This window comes from Emys orbicularis, chromosome 1, assembly GCF_028017835.1.
Source record: "Emys orbicularis isolate rEmyOrb1 chromosome 1, rEmyOrb1.hap1, whole genome shotgun sequence".
NCBI lineage: Eukaryota > Metazoa > Chordata > Testudines > Emydidae > Emys > Emys orbicularis.
In genome coordinates, this window is record NC_088683.1 from 330,116,740 (window position 1) to 330,139,697 (window position 22,958).

Consider the following 22,958-nt stretch of genomic DNA (forward strand, 5'->3'; position numbering starts at 1 on the left):
CTTACTTATACTAACTGGACTATGAGGTTTGCTGCTGCAGCTGAATTTTACAGGCATTAGAGCTGGTTGGGATTTATTTTATAAAACATTTTTCTGCTGGAAAATACCAATTTGTCAAAAATTAAACTTTTCCCAGAAAAGGGTTGATTTTGACAAACGTTCTGTTTCCAAAACATTTCGGGGGGGGGGGGGGGGGAGTTTCAGAATTGTTGAAATATCCTGTTTCAACATTTTCTAAACAAAGTTCTGTTTTTCATGTCAAAATAACTTCTTGTATTGAAATTTAAATTAATTTATAATTTAAAACATCAAAAAAAATGTCAAAACTGAAACATTAAGAATTTATCAAAATGAAATATTTGGATTGACCCAAATCTGAAAGTTTTTGCTTTTCAACAAAAATTTGACTCTTCGAATTGGCAATTTGGGACTGGAAAAATAGTCAACATGTCAAAATCTCACAGGACGGGAAAACCATTTCCCAGCCAGCTTTGTCAGGCACCTCCCATTGACAGACATCAGTAAACCCAAAGATGTTTAAGACAAAGTATTAGTTAAACTTCCAAAAAAGGAGAGTTCAGACTTTCCTGACTCAAATACAAATGCCCTCCCTCACCAAGCAGAAAAACGCATTGAGCCTAGACTTGAAGAAGAGGAAGGAACAAAACATGTAAAGATGCATCATATGTTCCAGGACAGTAGTCCACTGTCTATCTATAAGCCTATTTGTCTTGTTTAATCAAACTCTTTAGTCTTATTGGACATTTACAGCCTCAATAAAGTTTTGGAGTGTGAATCCATTCACACACACACACACACAAAAAAAAGTCCTGGTGCCTCATTTGTTTGGAAAATTATAGGAATAAGTTATTGTGCAAAGACTGTAGGAAAAAGTAGGCAAGAAATGTTCTAGGCAGCTTGAACGGAGATAAAAAAGCATACTCTGTGATGCAAAGATCAAGATGCAAGAAGCGAATTCTCCTGGACAGGGGGAGGTGGCGACGGGAGGAAAGTAAAAAACCCAACAAAAAAATCATGAAGTCACTGGATTTCTATTACATTTTAGTGGTTATCAAGTAAATCTTCACGCAACTTTATTTAATCTTTTAAAAATATGTATAGCACTGACTGCAGTACTGTTGGCACTTTACAATCTTTTAAACATCAGCTTGAACCAGCTTTTATTGCACAGTTAAACTCTCTCATTTCATCCCTTCAACATTGGCTGATTGAGAAGCTCCTTTTCATAACAGTCCATAATGGGAGCTGCCTTTTGACTACAAGTGATCTGATTTAGCACTTGTTGGTGTGTGGGTGGTGGTTTTTTTTTTTTTTTTTTTTTTTTTTAAGGTTTCAGTAGGCACATTGCAATGGGTTTTACATACTAAGCACTTCAGGATCAAGTGCAGTGGCTGTTACACTGATCAAGTATTCTCTGCTTGTTCTGTCAGTGTATTTTTCATTTAAAATATAACTGTTTTAGGAAAAATGTCAGGTGTGCCTGTGTGCCTCCCTTGAATGCTGCTATACTAGAAGTTTTCACAACTAAACCATGGCTGTCCAAAGCTGCATCCATTATTAGGTCACTTCACTTGAGATCCTGTAATATGGCACACTTATATGAAGTGATTATGCAACTCTGTAGAAGGTGATAATATTATAATATACTCATAAACTTATTTAATTAACGGGGGTTATTTTTTAGGGAGTGTGATGGGGTGTTTACCCCCATAGTAGCCTGGAAAGGGTTAATGAGGCTCTGAAGGGGCCAATTAACCAGACAGGCCAAACCTGAAGAGAATTAGGTGGTCTAAGTAACCCCAGACAGATGATATAGCCCACTTGAGAAGGAACAGGTAGGGTTACTATATGCCAGGAAGTTGGCAGCAGAAGAGTGCTACAGCTCGGGAGCCTGCAGAAGTTCTTTGGACATTAGAGAAGGAAGGAAACAAGGAAACAAACCTAAGGGGAGAAGGTTTAGGAAAAGGCTGAGGTTTAAGATGGTACAGACCTTGGCCACTGATTAGATGGTCCCTGTGCAGGAACCCGGAGGTGGGCCTGGGTTCCCCTACCAGCTGCTGGGGAAGTGGCACAATCAGGACAGTGGATTTGAAGACTGCCTGGGATGGTTCATCCTGTGGGACTTTGATACCCCAGAAGGGGGAAAATACATAGTGACCTGGCTGAAGGGCCAAGCCATGATAAGAGAGCACCCTAAGTCCCAGAGAGTGAGGGGGGGATGCTACAGGGTGTGTGAATGAGTGATGGAAGGAATTAATTCCCAGAGCAACCAGGAGGAGGTGCCCTAGAGGTCAGAGAACCCTGTTATAGGGAGCCTCTGCATACTCCCACTCGTGGAATTCAAAGTGCCTGCACCACAATGATCCAGACTGTTCTGGGAAGTTGGGCCCTTTGGGAGTTGCATGAGGGCTGCCTCACATCACTGAATGTTCAGTGCTCAAGGAGGAGGAAGCTAAAGGAGTTCAGTTTATGGTCCCTGTCTGACCCTCCGAGACAACTAACTCTAATTTTTACCTTGTATATAGTTAGTTTTAGAATTTAACTAGCGTTTAACATAGTTTTTAGAAACGTTTTAGAATAGAGTCATATTTTGGGGTAACTTTACCTATTTCCCCCTTACCTCTGGATTCAACAACTGACCTCAGAATGATCTGTGAAGAATGCAAGCTTAAAGAAACTCTTGCATGTGATAATGGGAAAGCAGACGTTCACCAGAGCTGTTTCTTCAACTTAGTCCCCTGTACGGATCTCAATTCCTGCTCTCACTAGCCAATATTGAAACATTCTTCAGTTCCTAAGCCATCTATGACTCCACGGCTCATGTCCCAAGCCTAAAGCAGCTAAGTCTTCTAACCCTGGTTCTGACACTGCTGTTATAACATCAACATCTCCAGACTTCCTCTCTGCCTTCAGTTCAATCTCCTACTCCTCAGGATCACAGGGAGGACAGAAAGTGTACTGAAAATGGCTCTGCAGGGCTGAAGAAAAGGACCAGAAAAAGGTAAGTGGGACTGCATTGCCTCAGCACCAAATACGTAAACTTGTTGCACAACTAATTGGTATTGTGGCTTGCCAAGACATGCCATGACTCCATCACAGGTGGGTTTTGAGGTTTCTGCTGATAATGTCCATAAAATGGAATTGAGAAAGAGCAGACATTATCCTGCCCCTACTGTTTCCTACAGAACTTCCTCCACTCAGCATTACATACCTCCCTAGGAGGATTTTATATACCCTCTACCAGTCAACCAGGATGAGGGAAGTCTAGCCTAGTGGTCAGAGTGGGCATCAGCACTCAAGGGCTAGGTCAAGCTAGAGTCAGTAGTCAGGAGTCAGAGCCAAGAGTCAAAACGGAGGCAGGAACTGGAGCAAGCAGGGTAACAGGCAAGGAGGGGTTCGAGGCAGGGGCAGGACAGAGGCAAGGCTGGGAGCAACACAGGAGCAGGCACAGTGGTGGGCATGAGTGTTGAGAAGCCAGTGAGCTGCTGCTATTGCTGGCTTCTGCAGCTGATCAGGTGGTGTGGCTAATCAGGCAGCTTACTGCAGGCCAGCTGTACTGATGAGGCTGCTTGGAGACTAGCTCTGCTGCGGGCCCTGATTACTGACAGTACCTCCCCAGAGGCCTTGAGACCTGATTTCTCAGGGGTAAGTATGGTGAAAGGTGTGTAGGCAATTCAGGGCATGGATGTGTTCTGCAGGTTCCCATGAACGTTCACCAGGGCCATATCCATCCCATTTAATTAGATACTGTAGTTTTCCTCAAATCTGACAAGAGTCTGGAATCTGCCAAACCACATATTCTTCTTGGCCCTGAACAGTTATAGGCAGAGGAGGGGGAGTAGTATGGATTGGGAAGGGGTTCTTGACTAATGGTTTTAGAAGAGAGACATGGAAGACTGGTATCAAAGGGGTAGCCGTGTTTGTTGCTTTTTACAGATCCAGACTAAGAGTCCTGTGGCACCTTATAGACTAACAGATGTATTGGAGCATAAGCTTTCATGTGTCTGACGAAGTGGGTATTCACCCACGAAAGCTTATGCTCCAATACATCTGTTAGTCTATAAGGTGCCACAGGACTCTTTGTTGCTTTTTATGGAAGACTGGGTGAATCTTGAGGGAATCTGGGAACTGTAACTTGAAAGTGACCAGGTTAATTTGTTTCATGATCTGGAAAGGCCCCGGGTACTTATGGTCCAGCTTTGTGGAGGGGTGAATTGATCGCAGATTCCAGGTGGACAAGCACACCTTATCCCTTAGCCAGGTGTTGGCTGGCAGGACCATGTGGCATACCATTTGTAGGTTGCCTTGGTGACTTCTAATTGCCTCTGGAGTTCTTAGTGTACATGCTGGATGTGGGTTTTGAGTTTGGTAACAGCAGGCATCAGCAATTCGGAGGGGATCTCTGGATGAGCATGAAGATGGAAACCATAGTTAGCAAAGAAGAGCGTCTGCTTGGTGGAGGCGTATATGGCATTGTTGTTAACGCAAACTCGGCATAAGGGATCAGGGACAGCCACGAGTGTTGGAACAATTTTTATAGTGGGGGTGCTGAGAGCCATTTAACCAAACTGTAAACCTTGTATATAATGGAAACCACTTCAAGCCGGGGGGGCGGGTGTGGCAGCACCCCCAGCAAGCCTAGTTCCAGCACTTATAGGGACAGCCAATCATCCTGATGACAGTTTAGGATGCAATGTAGGTACTGTTCAAGGACCTGACTGACCCGCGCCTCCTGCCCATTGGTGCTGGGATCATAGGCTGTTGAGGTTGTGATAAAGTTCCTCCTCTACCTTGGTGGGTCCTGCACTTATTGTCAGATTTTGCTTGCCTCAGAGATTCACAGTAGCTCTCAGTTTGGCCACTTTCATGGCTCAAATCTGCTGTTCACTCAGATAACCTCATCACTGGCCAGTATGGGGGAAAAAGAGTAAGAACAATCCCCACAGTTTCTGCTGATCCACCATGTGGGTCGGGGAACAGCCCAGAGACCTTCCCCTCTGGTGGAACCTCCTGTGTTGGATCAGGAGTTGAGAGGTTTGGGGGGAATCCGGGCCCACCCTCTACCCCGGTTCCAGCCCAGGGCCCTGTGGACTGCAGCTGTCTAGAGTGCCTTCTGGAACAGCTGCACGACAGCTACAATTCCCTGTGCTATTTCCCTATGGCCTCCTCCCAACACCTTCTTTGTCTTTACCACAGGAACTTCCTCCTGATGTCTGTTAACGCTTATACTCCTCAGTCCTCCAGCAGCACATCCTCTCACTCCCAGCTCCTTACGGACATCTCACTAACTGGAGTGAGAGCCTTTTTAAACCAGGTGTCCTGATTAGCCTTAATTAATTCTAGCAGCTTCCCAATTGGCTACAGGTGTCCTAATTAGCCTACCTGCCTTAATTAGTTCTAGAAAGTTCCTGAGTGTTAAGGAATAGTCCCTGTTATCTTACCCAGGGAAAAGGGACCTGCTTAACCTGGAACTAATGTATCTACCTTCGACCACTCTCTTGTAGCCATCTGGCCTGACCCTATTACAAGGTTAAGATCTGAACACTCAGGCATCATAGAAATTCTCACTAGAAGTGGGAAATAAACTGGGGTCCTCAGTCAGACACCAAACCTATAGGCAAGCCATACAGATAAAAGATGTTGCTCACAAACAGGTAGGCTGTCTGCTCAGCAGAGGGAAGTGCTCGACATGGAACAAAATAGCCCATCTTAGTTAAATGGTCAACCTCCATTAGAATGGTAGTGTGAGCTTGGGAGGGTGGTAATTCCACGATAAAATCTATTGATATGATGATGACCCAAGGCCAAGGTGGAGTGGGTAAGGGCTGGAGAAGACCAGCAGTCTTGAATGGGGGGTATTGGTTCAGGTGCAAAGGTCAAAGGACTCTGGGTAAGACCCAACAGAAGTGTGCATAGCACCCACCGAAAGTTCCTGGAAACCAGTTCTTGGGTCTTGAAATGGCCAAAGTGGCCTGCTAGGAGAGCTCTGAGGCAAAGTTATAGGACTCAAAGCCAAGTGGCCCCTTCGGGCACATAGATGCATTCCTTGTGGTATAGGATCATGTCCTGGAATGTGAAGCCTGTGGAGGACTGGTCCTGGTCTAAGTCTTGATGGGTTTGGATTGCAAAGGGATCACTTGGTAACTGAGAGCAGATGGAGGTCAGAGGCCAGATAACTTCAGAAATGAAGTTTGAGGGCTTGAGAATCATGGACATAGTCTCCTCACCAGGTTTGTAGTACTCATTTTTTTGTGACCATGCATCTGCCTTCTTGTTCCTTGTCCCTGGCCAGTAGGTGACAACAAACTCAAATAGCATGAATAAGAGAGACCAGCATGCCTGCCACTGGTTCAGGTGCCTGGCCATTTTTAGGTATTGCAAATTTTTATGGTCTGTCAGGACTTGGACTGGGAACCTAGCACCCTCCAGAAGATGGAACCATTCTTCAAAGTCTGCTTTGATGGCCCCAAACTGGATATGACGCAGAGGCGACGTGTGGGTCGTGCGCCAAGATTTCTCCCTTGTAGTTGGTCCTGCTATCTCCTCATGGAGGAATGTTGGGGGGAAGTGGGGCGAGGGGTGGTGCCAGGAGCTCTGTGCCTGCTGGGCAATTTCCTCACGTGGGCTGTGTAAGGGGAGGGCAAGAGAGCACTGACCTCACAGTAGAACTCCAGCTTTGGGCCGTTTTCAATAAGAGCCAGGCAGCTGAACTGCTTCCCAATCCAGGTGTGTGCTTAGCTGCTCGTCCCAGTGCATGGGGGGTGGTGAAGAGGATGACGGGACTACCCCTGCAGGGAGCCACTGGGGCCGGGTCAAACCCACCCTCAGCAAACTCGCCCGGCTCCAGGAAGCTTCACATCTCCTGACCCCATCACTCCTCAGCTGTGGGGGGAGGGGTCACTCTATAGGGAGCTACCCTCCCATTTGCCCAACCCCAGTGCATCTGGACCCCCAGCCCCTGGAATCCTCCCACTGAGCTCCCCACACCTGAATCCCCACACCGCCGAGTCTCACCCCCTGCATCCAGAGCCCCTCACACCCAGACCTCCCCAATGAACCCCCCCACACCTGAATCCCCACCCCACTGAGCCTCACCCTCTGCATCCAGAGCCCCCCTCCCCCCACTGAGTCCCTCCCAAATATAGAAGTCCTTGGATATGGTGGGAACAGCATGGATCTTGGCAAAGTTTAGGTCCATAAAATTACCTGAGGCCCCCGAGTTGTCTAGGGTCTGTAGAGGGATCTCGGGGCTTACTGGTAGTCAGATTAATAGAGATATTCAGAGAAACTGACTCAGGGATCCTGTTGTGCCAACTGTGGCCCATAGATGCTGGGAACCACCGAAGTTGGGAGAAGACCAACTCGGCTTGGACCCACTCCTAAGGGCTGGGGATCTGGTCTTTCCTGGCCCCGGTTCTGCCTTAGTCTTCACTGGACATGTCAAGGCAAGATGGCCAGGTTCTTCAGAATATAAGCACAAACCTAATGCCCAGCATTGGTGCTTCTCCAAGTTGGAGAGGTGTGGATGAACCTGGTTGGTTTGCAGGAGCTCTGATGCCAGGGAAGACCTGCCTATTTGCGATGTCGGGGCAGGGTGAATGGCGGCTTCCAGAAAATCGGGGTATGCTAATGACAATGTTCCATGAGGTGGAAGTTGATTCTGATGCACAAATCAATCAGATTGTTCAAACTGGACAGAGGCTCCATCCATGCAAAATCGTCCTTTATATCCTCATTTAAGCCCAAGTGGAAATGGTGATGCTGTGCTGCCTCATTCCACTCAGTGTCAGAAGAAAAAATGATGAAATTCAGCAGCATAGTTGGTATGGCCTGGCCTCCTTGCCATAAGGTGTGAAGGGCTGCCTTGGTGGTCTGCACATAGTTGGGATCACCGAAGATGATGGACATAGCTTGAATAAATTCCTCTAATTGTCACAAGAGGGAGATGGACTGTTTTCAGGAAGCCAAGGCCTGAATCAACAAATTTAAGATGAGCCCACAGGGGCCTTATCCATGGGAAATGATTAATGGTGGAGGAGAAACAGCAGCCAACATTGGTTCAGGAACCTCTGAAACGTGTCCCAGTCTATGTCAAATTTGGCAGCAGGGAGTCCCCCAGAACTTACACCAGCAGTTGAGGTGTATCTGTTAGGGTTGGTGGGCCAGACCTGCTGCATTCTTCTCTGGTCATATGCAGAGTCCTCTGGTGGGGTGGTGTTGTTGGAACCTCCTCGAGCAGTGCATCTTGAGTTAGCATCTCATTAATTTGAACAGGGCAATTTCTCCCCTCAGATCTACTGTTTTAGGTTGTCTGCAGACATTGCTGCATCAGTTGTGTCATCCTGTGTTCATGTTTAGGAAGCAAAGCTTGAAAACAGGAGAGCTAAAACCTTTTTTTAAAATGTAATCTGAGATTCTGATGTAATCACATGACTCCTGGAGCTGGGTCCTAGGCACAGTCCTGTAGTCCTGCCACAACCTGACAGAATGATTGATACTTTGGGGCTTCAGTCTACTTTTATCTAGCAGAAGGAAAAGATAATTTCTGACATCTTGTAGTTAAAGAGAAGAGGAAGGCGATGCTCCCTATCCCTGATGGATTATTAAACTTGGCCAAATTCATCTGGCTTTCACCTGTTACCATGACTGCAACACACGAACAAGGCTGATTGCCTATACTAAGGGCCCTACCAAATTCAGGGTCCATTTTGGTCAATTTTACAGTCATGGGATTTTAAAAATCATTAATTTCATGATTTCAGCTATTTAAATCTGAAATTTCATGGTGTTGTAATTGTAGGGGTCCTGACCCAAAAAGAAGTTGTGTGGAGATCGCAAAGGCTATTGTAAGGGGGGTTGCGGTATTTCTACCCTTACTTCTGTGCTGCTGCTGGGGGGGGCGCCGCCTTCAGAGCTGGGCACCCGGCCACCAGCCGCTGCTCTCTGGCCACCCAGCTCTGAAGGCAGCGCAGAAGTAAGGGTGGCAGTACTGCAGCCCCCCTAAAATAACTATGCAGCCCCCTTGAAACTCCCTTTTGGGTCAAAACCCTCAATTTGAGAAACACTGGTCTCCCCTGTGAAATCTCTATAGTATAGAGTAAAAGCACACACAAGACCAGATTTCACGGTGGGAGACCAGATATCATGGTCCGTGACACATTTTTCATGACCATGAATTTGGTAGGGCCATACCTATACTGAGTGCCCCAGAGAGGGACTCCTTTTTTCTACATAAACCATCCTTTGTTTCTCAGCAACTGCTGTGGCCACTAGCTGAGAAATCAAGGTCTCAGAGATTTTCTCCTCTTCTGCTCCAGAAGACTGGATATCAGAGGCAAACAGGTACAGGAAAATAACTGCTTTTGGTTGCATTTAATCTGGAAGGGGTTAATACATTGCAGTGAGTATTCTGACATACCTATTTTGCTTCAGTCTTCACTAAAAAAGTTAATTATGATCAGGTGCTTAACACAATTAATTCTAACACGACAGAAAGGACAGATTAATGAAAGTTTACATAAGTTAGATGTATTCAAATTGGCAGGGCTTGACAAAATTCACCCTAGGGTATTTAAGGAACTAGGTAAAGCATCTGAACCATTAGTAATTACACTGGTCTACAATTTTTGAGAAGTCGTCTGCTTCAAAGATAAAATGTGCTATTTATTATGTATTTTGATGTGCTGAATTCAAATATGACAATTAAAACAACTGATTGGCTACTATTTCTAAGATATTTAAGTTTTTACATTTTATGTCTATGTATATTGTGTAGATAGTAGAGTTTTAATCATAAATTGTAAACCTAGGTCTTTTCATGTGTTTATGGTTGCTTTACATGATAATATTTCACCTGTCCTGTTTATGTAACACTTTAAAAATCAGCAAAAGGGTTATATAAATACAATTTATTATAAAACAAAAGGCAAAAAACTATTCTGTACATAGTTTAGTCCTATTCAGTGTCTACTCGGTGCTTCTTGGCTTGTCTCTTGTATTCATTAAATGGAGCATCTCTTGTCACTGTCCAGCAATAGTCCGCAAGCATTGATGGGCTCCATTTGCCCTGATAGAGTTTCTCCATTGTTGCAATGTCCTGGTGAAATCGCTCGCCGTGCTCGTCGCTCACTGCTCCGCAGTTCGGTGGAAAAAAATCTAGATGAGAGTGCAAAAAATGTATCTTTAGTGACATGTTGCAACCAAGGCTTTTGTATGCCTTGAGGAGGTTTTCCACCAACAACCTGTAGTTGTCTGCCTTGTTGTTTCCGAGAAAATTTATTGCCACTAACTGGAAGGCTTTCCATGCCGTCTTTTCCTTGCCACGCAGTGCATGGTCAAATGCATCATCTCGAAGAAGTTCACGAATCTGAGGACCAACAAAGACCCCTTCCTTTATCTTAGCTTCACTTAACCTTGGAAATTTTCCACGGAGGTACTTGAAAGCTGCTTGTGTTTGGTCAATGGCCTTGACAAAGTTCTTCATCAGACCCAGCTTGATGTGTAAGGGTGGGAACAAAATCTTCCTTGATTCAACAAGTGGTGGATGCTGAACACTTTTCCTCCCAGGCTCCAATGACTGTCGGAGTGGCCAATCTTTCTTGATGTAGCGGGAATCTCTTGCACGACTATCCCATTCGCAGAGAAAACAGCAGTACTTTGTGTATCCAGTCTGCAGACCAAGCAAGAGAGCAACAACCTTCAAATCGCCACAAAGCTGCCACTGATGTTGGTCATAGTTTATGCACCTCAAAAGTTGTTTCATGTTGTCATAGGTTTCCTTCATATGGACTGCATGACCAACTGGAATTGATGGCAAAACATTGCCATTATGCAGTACTACAGCTTTAAGACTCGTCTTCGATGAATCAATGAACAGTCTCCACTCATCTGGATCGTGAACGATGTTGAGGGCTGCCATCACACCATCGATGTTGTTGCAGGCTACAAGATCACCTTCCATGAAGAAGAATGGGACAAGATTCTTTTGATGGTCACGGAACATGGAAACCCTAACATCACCTGCCAGGAGATTCCACTGCAGTAGTCTGGAGCCCAACAGCTCTGCCTTACTCTTGGGTAGTTCCAAATCCCTGACAAGGTCATTCAGTTCACCTTGTGTTATGAGGTGTGGTTCAGAGGAGGAGGATGGGAGAAAATGTGGGTCCTGTGACATTGATGGTTCAGGACCAGAAGTTTCATCCTCTTCCTCTTCCTCGTCTGACTCAAGTGAGAATGATTCTGGTGCATCAGGAACCGGCAGTCCTTCTCCGTGGGGTACTGGGCGTATAGCTGATGGAATGTTTGGATAATGCACAGTCCACTTTTTCTTCTTTGACACACCTTTCCCAACTGGAGGCACCATGCAGAAGTAACAATTGCTGGTATGATCTGTTGGCTCTCTCCAAATCATTGGCACTGCAAAAGGCATAGATTTCCTTTTCCTGTTCAACCACTGGCGAAGATTTGTTGCACAAGTGTTGCAGCATATGTGTGGGGCCCACCTCTTGCCCTGATCTCCAATTTTGCAGCCAAAATAAAGGTGATAGGCTTTCTTAACCATAGTGGTTATACTGCGCTTTTGTGATGCAAAAGTCACTTCACCACAAACATAGCCGAAGTTATCTGCACTGTTCACACAAGTACGAGGCATCTCTGCTCACTTTGGCTAAACAGAAATGTGTCCCTTTGCAAAATCAAACACTGACAAATAAGAGAGCACGACACTGTATGATTTCTAGAGCTGATATAGGGCAATTTGTTCAGCAGAGTGATGTAAGCTTCGTTATGATTGCATCATCCATGACTTCTAGGAATAACATGATGCAATTCCTATCATGTATGATGCAATACCAGCTTCAGATTGCATCATTCATTGTTTTGCCTAAAAAGCAAGTACTGTCCAAACCCAGTCATAGATTTATTCATAGATCCAGTCAAAGATGTATTTTAGTCCTTTCTGGTTTAAATTGAGATCCCTTCCCTTTATAACTCACTTATCCTCCGCCATTCCCAAGTCAAGGGTCGTATATACTGACCCAATAGCATATCTTGAAAACTAGAGCCAATCAACAATTTTAAGCATCATTTTCGTTCTCAGTGACCCAAAATTAGTAAAGTTCGACTACATTTATTTCAGAAGCATTTTGGCTGTAGAGCAGTGTTTTATCTATGAGAACTCGGAGCACGGTGAGATCCTAGTGGACTGAAGAAGGGCAAACATAATGCCTATCTTTCAAAGGGTAACAAAGAGGATCAGGGGAATTATAAACCAGTCAGTCTAACTTCAATACTTGGAAAAATACTGGACCAAATTATTCAACAATAAGTTTGCAAGCATTTAGAGCAGTGGGGGCAACCTGCGGCCCATCAAGGTAAGCTGATTGTGGGCTGCGAGACATTTTGTGGCAGGCATGACCCCCCGCAGCTACCAGTGGCCACGGTTCGCCGTTCCTGGCCAATGGGAGCTGTGGGAAGTGGCGGCCAACACATCCCTGCGGCCTGCGGGGTCTGTCCTGGGTCTAGTAATATTCAATTTTCATTCATGACTTGGATAAAGGAGTAGAGAGTATGCTTATAAGATTTGTGAATGATTCCAGGCTGGATGAGGTTGCAAGCACTTTGGAGGACAGGATTAGAATTCAAAATGACCTTGACAAATTGGAGAATTGATCTAAAATCAACAAGATGCAATTCAGAAAAGACAAGTGCAAAGTACTTCATTTACGAAGGAAAAATCAAATGCACAAATACAAAATGGGGAATAACGGGCTAGGCAGTGGTACTGCTGAAAAGGATCTGGAGGTGGTAGTGGAACACAAATTGAATATGAGCCAACAATGTGATGCAGTTGTGAAACAGACTTATATAATTGTGGGGTATATTAACAGGATTGTTGTATGTAAGACATGGTAAGTAATTGTCCCACTCTGCTCAGCACTGGTGAAGCCTCAGCTGGAGTACTGTGTCCAGTTTTGACACCACACTTTAGGAAAGATGTGGAGAAATTAGAGAGAGCCAAGAGGAGAGCAACAAAAATAACAGGTTTAGAAAACATGACCTATGATGAAGGGTTAAAAAAACTGGGCATGTTTAGTCTTGAGAAAAGAAGATTAAGGGGGGGATCTGATAACAGTCTTCAAATATATTAAGGGCTGTTATAAAAAGGATGGTGAGCAATTGTTCTCTATGTCCACTGAAGGCAGGACAAGAAGTAACGGGCTTAATGTGCAGGAAGGGTGATTTAGGTTACATATTAGGAAAAAATTTCTAACTATAAGGATAGTTAAGTACTGGAATAGGCTTCCAAGGGTGATTTGTGGAATCCCAGTCATTGGAGGTTTTTAAGAACAGGTTAGACAAACATGTCAAAGATGGCCTAGGTATATTTGATCCTGCCTCAGCAGAGGGATGGACTAGATGACCTCTTACGGTCCTTCCAGCCCTACATTTCTGATTGTACCACACATTTCCCTGCTTGACTGGGATACAGCTGCACAAAAAGTTCCAGATCACTTATTTGTTTGTTTGGGTAAACTGCCTGCCCAAGTCCATCTCCTATTTTTAAACACAGTTTAAGTGACTGGTAAGAAATAGCTGAGGGCATATTATATTTCAGATGTTGCTGCATTACACAGTGGAAGGATTAGTACACTGCTTTCTATTTTAGTTGGGAGTCTGAGTATATCTTTCTTGTAAGCTGGAGTACAGGCAAAGTACTTTAGTTGGAAAATATTGCCAAACATATATTCTGTGACCTAGCAATGTTTGTGAGGGATACAGCTTTCAAAGTTACTCCTTTAGAATGCTTTCCTCAAGGATGCTTTCCTCAAGCTCAAACTGGTGAGTCTGACAATCAAATTTCTGGCAGCCTTTGTTTCCTTGACTAAGATCAGCATTACCTATAGGAGTAAAAGGGAAGATATATTCAGAGACATTGGCTTTTCCCCTCACTTTTTCCAGATTCTAATGACATGGCCTGCAAATAAATGTTGTACTAATTACGTTTGGTTAGATTTGATGAAGCATCTTGTAAATGTGGTATGTTTAGAAGATTACTTTCTCCATTTAGACCCAGCAGCCTTACATTGTATAATTATGCTTAGTAGTGAATTGAACAGAGAAAGGAAGCCCACTAATACATTTTAAATTAGAAGTTCTCGCCATCTGATTTCTCTAAGACCACAAAGGATAGACAATTTATTCTAGGTTTCCCATTTTTTCTTTCCACTTGATTTGATTAAAATTCTTGAGACAATCCTGGATTTAGTCACCAGATGGCACTGTAATGATATTCTCTTGTAATCCTCTCTGAATAGCTGAGGTTTAATTTGAAGTGACCCATAACGTTGTCTACAATGAAAAATTATTGCAACTTTTTAAAAAGAGTTCTAACACCTCCATTATTTGCAGTTTTACTTTGAACTTTGGCAGGGAGATAGTTCTGGGAAGGGCTCTTTATTGGCCTCATGCAAATCCATTCAGATTTTTCCAAGTTAAAGGTTTTGACAATTGCCACTGCCCGTCTTTGTCTGACACAGCACATGCTATTTTTGGAAATACACCAAAATCCCATAACATGCCATTACCATGGCACATGCAGCTCCCTGGTACTTCAGCATTTTCCACTCAGAGCCGAACCTTCAGATGGGACAGACAAAAATGCATGATGACGGTCATTATCCTCTTCAACCTGCTGCAGCTTTTCCCTATCCCGATACATTTTGGTCTAGGTCCAGGAGAATATATAATGTACTAAGGCCTAGCCCTAGGCAACCACAGATTCTAATCTAGACTCACCTGTTTTACTAACCGGTCGTTGTTAATTCTGTGCCTTTCACAATCCTTATTACTGATCACAAAGTGACAGGTTATACAAATTGGGAATACAGCACAGATCTCTATCTAGTGCAGCAGAACCTTGTCTCAAAATTAAGAACAAATAAACTGCTTGTGTGAAAACATGCTTAAGTAGCAGTCATGCATCCCCTCTCTCCCTACCCCGCTTGTTTGTTTTGAATCTTGTTTATTTCAAGGGCCTGATCCTCCAAATATACACATGCAAATTAGGGGGGTACTGCTAGTAATGTTCTGCACGTGTGTTTGCAGGATTATGGTCTAAGCGAGTAAGCACTTTAGGGCAGTGATTACTATAATGAAACACCAGACTTTTTCAAGCCTTTAGATATAACGTAGCTTTACGATGAAGGACCCAAAACTGCTTCACTCGCTGTAGAGATCCACTAAACCACAGCCGTTTCGATAGAGGGTGGCTGCCAAGAAGGGTGCGGCAGGATTTAAAAGGGCAACCCCCTGCTCTTCTGAAAAGCGCCATGGGATGAACGTCCCAGCACAGCGAACGGGGCATTCGGGGACACAAGCAAACCTGCCCCCACCCCATTGGAGTACGCCACGGCGCGCGCGCTCCAGCCCACACAGTCCCCGACTAGTCCCAGCTTCCACACGCCCGGCTCCTACGGTCCCCACGCTCCCTTCCTCCCGCCGGTGGGAGTCACTGCGCAGGCGCAACGGCTGGGCAGCTGGAGGGAGGGGCTTTCCTTAGAGACATTAACTCGTTGGGGTTGGCGCCGCCGCCATTTTGAATTCGCTCGCTGGTGGTCCGGTCGGTAGCTGCGGCGGCTAAGTGCGGCTCCGTGACCCCCTGAGAGCGCGAGAGAGACCGAGGGAAGACGAAACATGGCAGCGAACAGCCGGAACTTGAAACAAGTGCGGATCGAAAACAGCTCCCCGGCGGCCCCGCTCGGCATGGTGGGGGGCGGCGGCCTGAAGGGGATGCGGGGCCTGGAGGCGGACAACGAGGTAGGGGCCATGGCGCTGGCGCAGGTCAAAGAGGCTGGCGACGAGGAGCAGGAGGTCGGGTTCACCATCGACATCAAGAGCTTCCTCAAGCCCGGCGAAAAGAGCTACACGCAGCGCTGCCGTCTCTTCGTGGGGAACCTGCCCACCGACATCACCGAGGAGGACTTCAAGCGCCTCTTCGAGCGCTACGGGGAGCCCAGCGAGGTCTTCATCAACCGCGACCGCGGCTTCGGCTTCATCCGCCTGGTAAGGACCTCGTCCCCCGTACGTGTCTGCGAGGGAGTCGGACAGGCCTCCCCGCTCCGGTACAGGCACCGTGTGGGGGGCAGTGGGACAGGTCTCGTCTCGGTGTTTGCATCCCGCACAGGCATTGTGGGTGGGACTGGGACGGACCTGGCCCCTACAGTCGCCTAAATTACACCCCCCTGACACGGTGTGTGTGTGGGGGGGAGAGGGACAGTGCTTGTGTCGTTCCCCCACCCCTCCCCCCCGGCCTCTGTGTGCGTGTTGGGGGCGGAGTGGGACAGATGTTTCTCTGCAGCCTCGTCTCCTTTCCCTTGTCAGTACGCTCAGTGCTAGTGTTACTGCCACCAGCCTTATTGCTTCTCTTCTGCTCCTCCGCCTGGTACAGTTCTTTCTTCCATACCTTGTCATGGTCCCGCTTCCATACACTGATTGCCATCTGCCTTATCGCCTCCATTTCTAGCCCCAGTAGTGCACACTGCTGCCTGTCCACCTGCATGTCCAGCTGCCTTCATGTCCCACCCAACAGTCCCACTTCTTCTACACCAGGGGTTGGCAACCTTTCAGAAGTGGTGTGCCGAGTCTTCATTTATTCACTCTAATTTAAGGTTTCGTGTGCCAGTCATACATTTTAACGTTTTTAGAAGGTCTCTTTCTATAAGTGTATAATATATAACTAAACTATTGTTGTATGTAAAGTAAATAAGGTTTTTAAAATGTTTAAGAAGCTTCATTTAAAATTAAATTAAAAATGCAGAGCCCCCCCGGACCGGTGGCCCGGACCCGGACAGTGTGAGTGCCACTGAAAATGGGCTCGCGTGCTGCCTTTGGCACACGTGCCATAGGTTGCCTACCCATGTTCTACACAGATAACCTGATACTGACCTTTTAATTTTCAATAGTGGAAAATGCTGCTTTGAGTAAGAAAGCATGTTTAGTTGGGTTGAGATGGTTGGCCCATCCTTGCACTGCATTATTTCCAGAAGTTTCTTTGTGTGACTAATTGGATTTTTCCTGTTTATGATGTAGCATGAATTAACGTTTTATTATACTTTAAGGAGGAGACTCTGGATACTTCTCCCCTCCTTTTGTACTTTAGTTCTTTGAAAGCCAAATATGCACAGTCTGAGCCCGGTAGGATTATTTGCTGTAGGCTTCCATTCATGAAAGCATGAACATCAATTTCAGAGGTATACTGAGGTATACGGAGTTATACCATTTGCATTTTAGTGAAATATATTGTTGTTAGATACAATTGCTGTTTCCTTGAGATCCTTTTGAAAAGAAGGGCCTACATTTTCAAAAGTTGCTAGTACACCTCTACCCTGATATAACGCGGCCCAATATAACATGAATTCGGATATAACGCAGTAAAGCTGCACTTGGGGGGGGCTGCGCATTCCGGCGGATCAAAGCAAGTTTGATATAATGTGGTTTCACCTATAACGCGGTAAGATTTTTTTGGCTCCCAAGGACAGCGTTATATCCGGGTAGAGGTGTACCAGTGTTTTTGCATGCCCCACTTAGTGGTCTCCACTTTAAGAAACCTTAAAGGGGCCTGCCTGGTTTTTGGATGATATGTGCTCATCATTTCTGAGGATCTGGTTTCTGGTATCTCATGAAAAAATTGAGGCAGTCAAAACTAGGTTATTGGCCATAGGTTTTAACATGTTCGTCTGCTTGCTATGCTGAGATGCTTTTCATAGCCAAATCGGCTGTAAATAGAGAATGCACAGGGTGGTGGGCATAGAAAGGCAGAGTTAAGATTTTTTTGGGGTACTTAAATTGTCAGTTTCCATAATTTACAGTATTTTAGATTTGTTTTAAATTGTAACTTTGCCATTGATTTTTCTAATGTCTAAACACTTGTATTTTTTAAAAATGTTGCTATACATAGGCTTTTTTTCTTGACTATATAACTGGGAAAGAATACAGTCCCTTTGCTAGTAGTTGCTGAGAAGATTAAGAAATGGAGCATCTCATGTCACTCTTTTTTGCAGCCTTTTTGGCCAACTGAACAATTTTGCAGAGGTTGTGGAGAAAGCTGTATCCCACTTTCCTTGGTTTGAGGAATGATTCCTTTAGTACAATAACTTGGGGTATAGGTGAAAGAAGTTAAAGGAAACACTCCAGGATAAGAATGGGAGGGCAACATCAGGGAAGACTGACACTTGGGTTAGATAGATGCAAAAGACACAAAAACAAGTGAAGGGTAATAAATACAACAGGCATAATGAAAATCCCTAGAGAAAACAAAACTCTTTGCTTCTAGGATGTAGCTTGTATTTTACTTTATTTCAGCTATCAGTTCAATCAAAAAGAACAGGAGTACTTGTGGCACCTTAGAGACTAACAAATTTATTAGAGCATAAGCTTTCGTGGGCTACAACCCATTTCTTCGGATGCCGAAAGCTTATGCTCTAATAAATTTGTTAGTCTCTAAGGTGCCACAAGTACTCCTGTTCTTTTTGCGGATACAGACTAACACGGCTGCTACTCTGAAAACAGTTCAATCAAAAGTGATAGTGGATAAAAAGAATGGTAACAAAAAAAAATTCCCTATAAATTTAAAAATTTCTGTCAAAGAGTGAATGAGGGAAACTCCCCCCCCCCCCCCCATCCCACCCCATCACAGATGCAGAAATGAAAATAATATATATATCCCTATGGAAAAAAAGTTGTGTGAAAGTTCTGAACTCACTTTGACTGTCATATAAAGAGTTGCATACTTTTCTGCAGTAGGAATGTGTTAGGGGAATCATCTTCTAACACGTGCAAGCAAAACTCATGAATTTAAAGTACGACATCGGAGGAATTGTCACAGCTTGAGGTGTCACTAGAGGAGATTTTAGAATTAATTGATAAACTTAACAGTAACAAGTGGTTTGAGCATTGTCCTGCTAAACCCAGGGTTGTGAGTTCAGTCCTTGAGGGGGCCACTTAGGGAACTGGGGTAAAAAGCTGTCTGGGGATTGGTCCTGCTTTGAGCAGGGCGTTGGACTAGATGACCTCCTGAGGCCCCTTCCAACCCTGATGTTCTATTCTAAGTCATCGGGACCAGATGGCATTCACCCAAGAGTTCTGAAAGAACTCAAATGTGAAGTTGCAGAACTATTAACTATGGTTTGTAACTTGTCTTTTAAATCGGCTTCTGTACCCAATGACTGGAAGATAGCTAATGTAACGCCAATACACCTCTACCCCGATATAACTCGACCCAATATAACACGAATTCGGATATAACGCGGTAAAGCAGCGCTCGGGGGTGGGGGCTGCGCGCTTCGGCGGATCAAAGCAAGTTCGATATAACGCGGTTTCACCTATAACGCGGTAAGCTTTTTTGGTTCCCGAGGACAGCGTTATATCGGGGTAGAGGTGTATTTAAAAAAGATTCTAGAGGTGATCCCAGCAATTGCAGACCGGTCAGTACCGGGCAAATTAGTTGAAACAATAGTAAAGAATAAAATTGTCAGACACATAGAAGAACATAAATTGTTGGGCAAAAGTCAACATGGTTTCTGTAAAGGGAAATCGTGTCTTACTAATCTATTAGAGTTCTTTGAAGGGATAGTTAATTTCCAGAAAGCCTTTGACAAGGTCCCTCACCAAAGGCTCTTACGTAAATTAAGTTGTTATGGGGTAAGAGGGAAGGGTCCTTTCATGGATTGAGAACTGGTTAAAAGACAGGAAACAAAGGGTAGGAATAAATGGTAAATTCTCAGAATGGAGAGGGGTAACAAGTGGTGTCCCTGAAGGGTCAGTCCTAGGACCAGTCCTATTCAACTTATTCATAAATGATCTGGAGAAAGGGGTAAAAAGTGAGGTGGCAAACTTTGCCGATGATACTAAACTGCTCAAGATAGTTAAGACCAAAGCAAACTGTGAAGAACTTCAAAAAGATCTCACAAAACTAAGTGATTGGGCAACAAAATGGCAAATGAAATTTAATGTGGATAAATGTAAAGTAATGCACATTGGAAAAAATAGCCCCAACTATATATACAATATGATGGGGGCTAATTTAGCTACAATGAATCAGGAAAAACATCCTGGAGTCATCGTGGATAGTTCTCTGAAGACGTCCACGCAATGTGCAGCGGCGGTCAAAAAAGCTAACAGGATGTTAGGAATCATTAAAAAGGGGATAGAAAATAAGATGGAAAGTATCTTATTGCCCTTGTATAAATCCATGGTACGCCCACATCTCGAATACTGCGTACAGATGTGGTCTCCTCATCTCAAAAAATATATACTGGCACTAGAAAAGGTTCAGAGAAGGGCAACTAAAATGATTAGGGGTTTGGAATGGGTCCCATATGAGGAGAGATTAAAGAGGCTAGGACTTTTCAGCTTGGAAAAGAGGAGACTAAGGGGGGATATGATAGAGGTATATAAAATCATGAGTGATGTGGAGAAAGTAAATAAGGAAAAGTTATTTACTTGTTCCCATAATACAAGAACTAGGGGCCACCAAATGAAATTAATGGGCAGCAGGTTTAAAACAAATAAAAGGAAGTTCTTCTTCACACAGTGCACAGTCAATTTGTGGAACTCCTTGCCTGAGGAAGTTGTGAAGGCTAGGACTATAACAGCGTTTAAAAGAGAACTGGATGGATTCATGGAGGTTGGGTCCGTTGATGGCTATTAGCCAGGATGGGTAAGGAATGGTGTCCCTAGCCTCTGTCTGTCAGAGGGTGGAGATGGATGGCAGGAGAGAGATCACTTGATCATTGCCTGTTGGGTTCACTACCTCTGGGGCACCTGGCATTGGCCACTGTCGGTAGACAGGATACTGGGCTATATGGACCTTTGGTCTGACCCAGTACGGCCATTCTTATGTTCTTATGACATATTATTAGAATGAATTGTATGGAAAAACAAATGCAGATTGCTGAAATCATTGAACAAATGGAATCTGAAATATTCTTGCTTTGGGAAGAGGATACTTTGAATGTTGACCAATCCCCCCCTAATTTTAATATGCTCATAATTTAAAAAAAATGTTTTAAGTAATGGTAAAATAGCTGAAAACTAATAAATTGACTCAGTATCCTTGAGGAAAGTATAGAATGGATGCATATAAAATGTTTTTTTTTTTTTCCCTCTTGGAAAGGAATCTAGAACACTGGCTGAAATAGCAAAGACAGAACTTGATGGTACTATTTTGAAGAGTAGACCACTTCGTATTCGATTTGCTACACATGGAGCTGCCTTAACAGTCAAGAATCTTTCACCTGTGGTTTCCAATGAGCTTCTGGAACAAGCTTTTTCTCAATTTGGTCCAGTGGAGAGGGCTGTTGTTGTTGTAGATGACCGTGGCAGAGCTACAGGAAAAGGTTTTGTAGAGTTTGCAGCAAAACCTCCGGCAAGGAAGGCTCTAGAGAGATGCAGTGATGGGGCATTCTTACTAACAACGTAAGTTAACGGGTTTTTTTTTTCTGGTCAGATTCGTGGGTGAGTGTTTTTATAATGTATAGAAAACTGCAACCACAAGCATGGCCGTACCTTTTATTATTTTCTCAGAACTGGGACACCAGATTTGTTGTGAAATAGATGTCAGCTGGAAGGTCGTTTTGAGTATTCACACCAAGCATCTTACTTTGCTCAAGAATTTTTCTCTGAAAACAAGCTAGTTATGAATTATATCTACAGCCATAAGATTTATTTGATTATATGTAAATACAGTATTTTCATGGGTAGGTGGTATTATTTTCTTTGTAGATTCTTTAATTATTTGCCAGTAACTTTTACTTTCTCCATAGCTATTCAGAATTCTCCAAAGGTAATTAGATTCTTTTTGGTTTCACTCCTGACCATGAAGTTTCCAGTAACAGTAGTGAAAACTGACAAGACTCTAGTTGGTGTTTACTTTGCGGTATCTTGGCAAAACCATAAGCAGAAGCATTGAAGTTTTCTATTTGCAGACTTAGGATTTAGGAGGAACATGACCCTGCATCTGTTCATATTTTGAAGGTTATGTTTGCAACTGTATTGCTTCCTACTAACTGTGGGCAGGTAAAATTTTCATGTCTTGCTATTATTGATAGCACCTTATCACCTTTTTTTTAATCTCTTCCTTCATACTTTTGTAATTCCGCCTTTTCACACTTTGCCATAATGGCAGAGGACTATCAGTGTTGTTGTGACTGCTCGCCTACATGCATTTGCTAGCAGCAGTTTCATGCTGCTTTGCTGATTATGGTTGAAATTGCAACTGCTTAGGAAAAATGTATTGTGCGATTATCTGTAACTTTTCTCATTTGGGTGAGTGTCATAGTGTTTGAGTGAATAAAAACACATGATTTTGGCCTGAATTAAAAATCTGAAATATTCCCTAATGGACTAAATTACAGGCATATTTAGTAGGTCCCCGTTGTGGCTACTACATTGTGTTGCAGGCACATTACATATGGCACTCATTACGGGATGTAACTGATAATGGAATCATTATGCAACTGTTTTGTAAATATACTTTTGTGCAAACTGCTGTGCTACAAAGATGTAAGATAGGGAAAGAAGAAGCGCCATGGAAAGAACAGTGTGGCCACCAGAACTTTACATTACCAGTTTTAGTATTCCAGAAAACTATCATACAATGAAACAATTTGTTACACTCTATGTAGCTTTTGGGGTTCTTTGTGAAGATCTACATAATGGGATGAGATTTTTCACATTTTTTACCCATCCTGATTGGTTTATGCAATTGTATTGAAAAACTCTTGTATTATATGTTGAATGCCCTTAATAATCAGGGATCGAGGGTGCTTTTCAGACCATTGAGGGCCAGATTCTGCCTTGTGTTGATATCTTGCTCTGCGACTATTTCCATTGAAAATAGTCATATTTTCATGAAGCAAGGTACTACTCAATTTGAGTAA

General features: G+C 44.0%; 1 protein-coding gene across 1 annotated transcript in view; it reads left to right on the top strand.

Annotated features, from left to right (window-relative positions):
* Window positions 1-15,714: 15,714 nt before the first annotated feature.
* The window catches only part of PSPC1 (paraspeckle component 1), a 60,637-nt gene continuing 53,393 nt past the window's right edge, over window positions 15,715-22,958 (top strand). Inside the window, exons 1-2 of the mRNA XM_065420894.1 lie at window positions 15,715-16,083; window positions 21,194-21,495. Of these exons, the coding sequence (XP_065276966.1) occupies window positions 15,715-16,083; window positions 21,194-21,495 (671 nt within the window). The remainder of the gene's footprint in view (window positions 16,084-21,193; window positions 21,496-22,958) is intronic.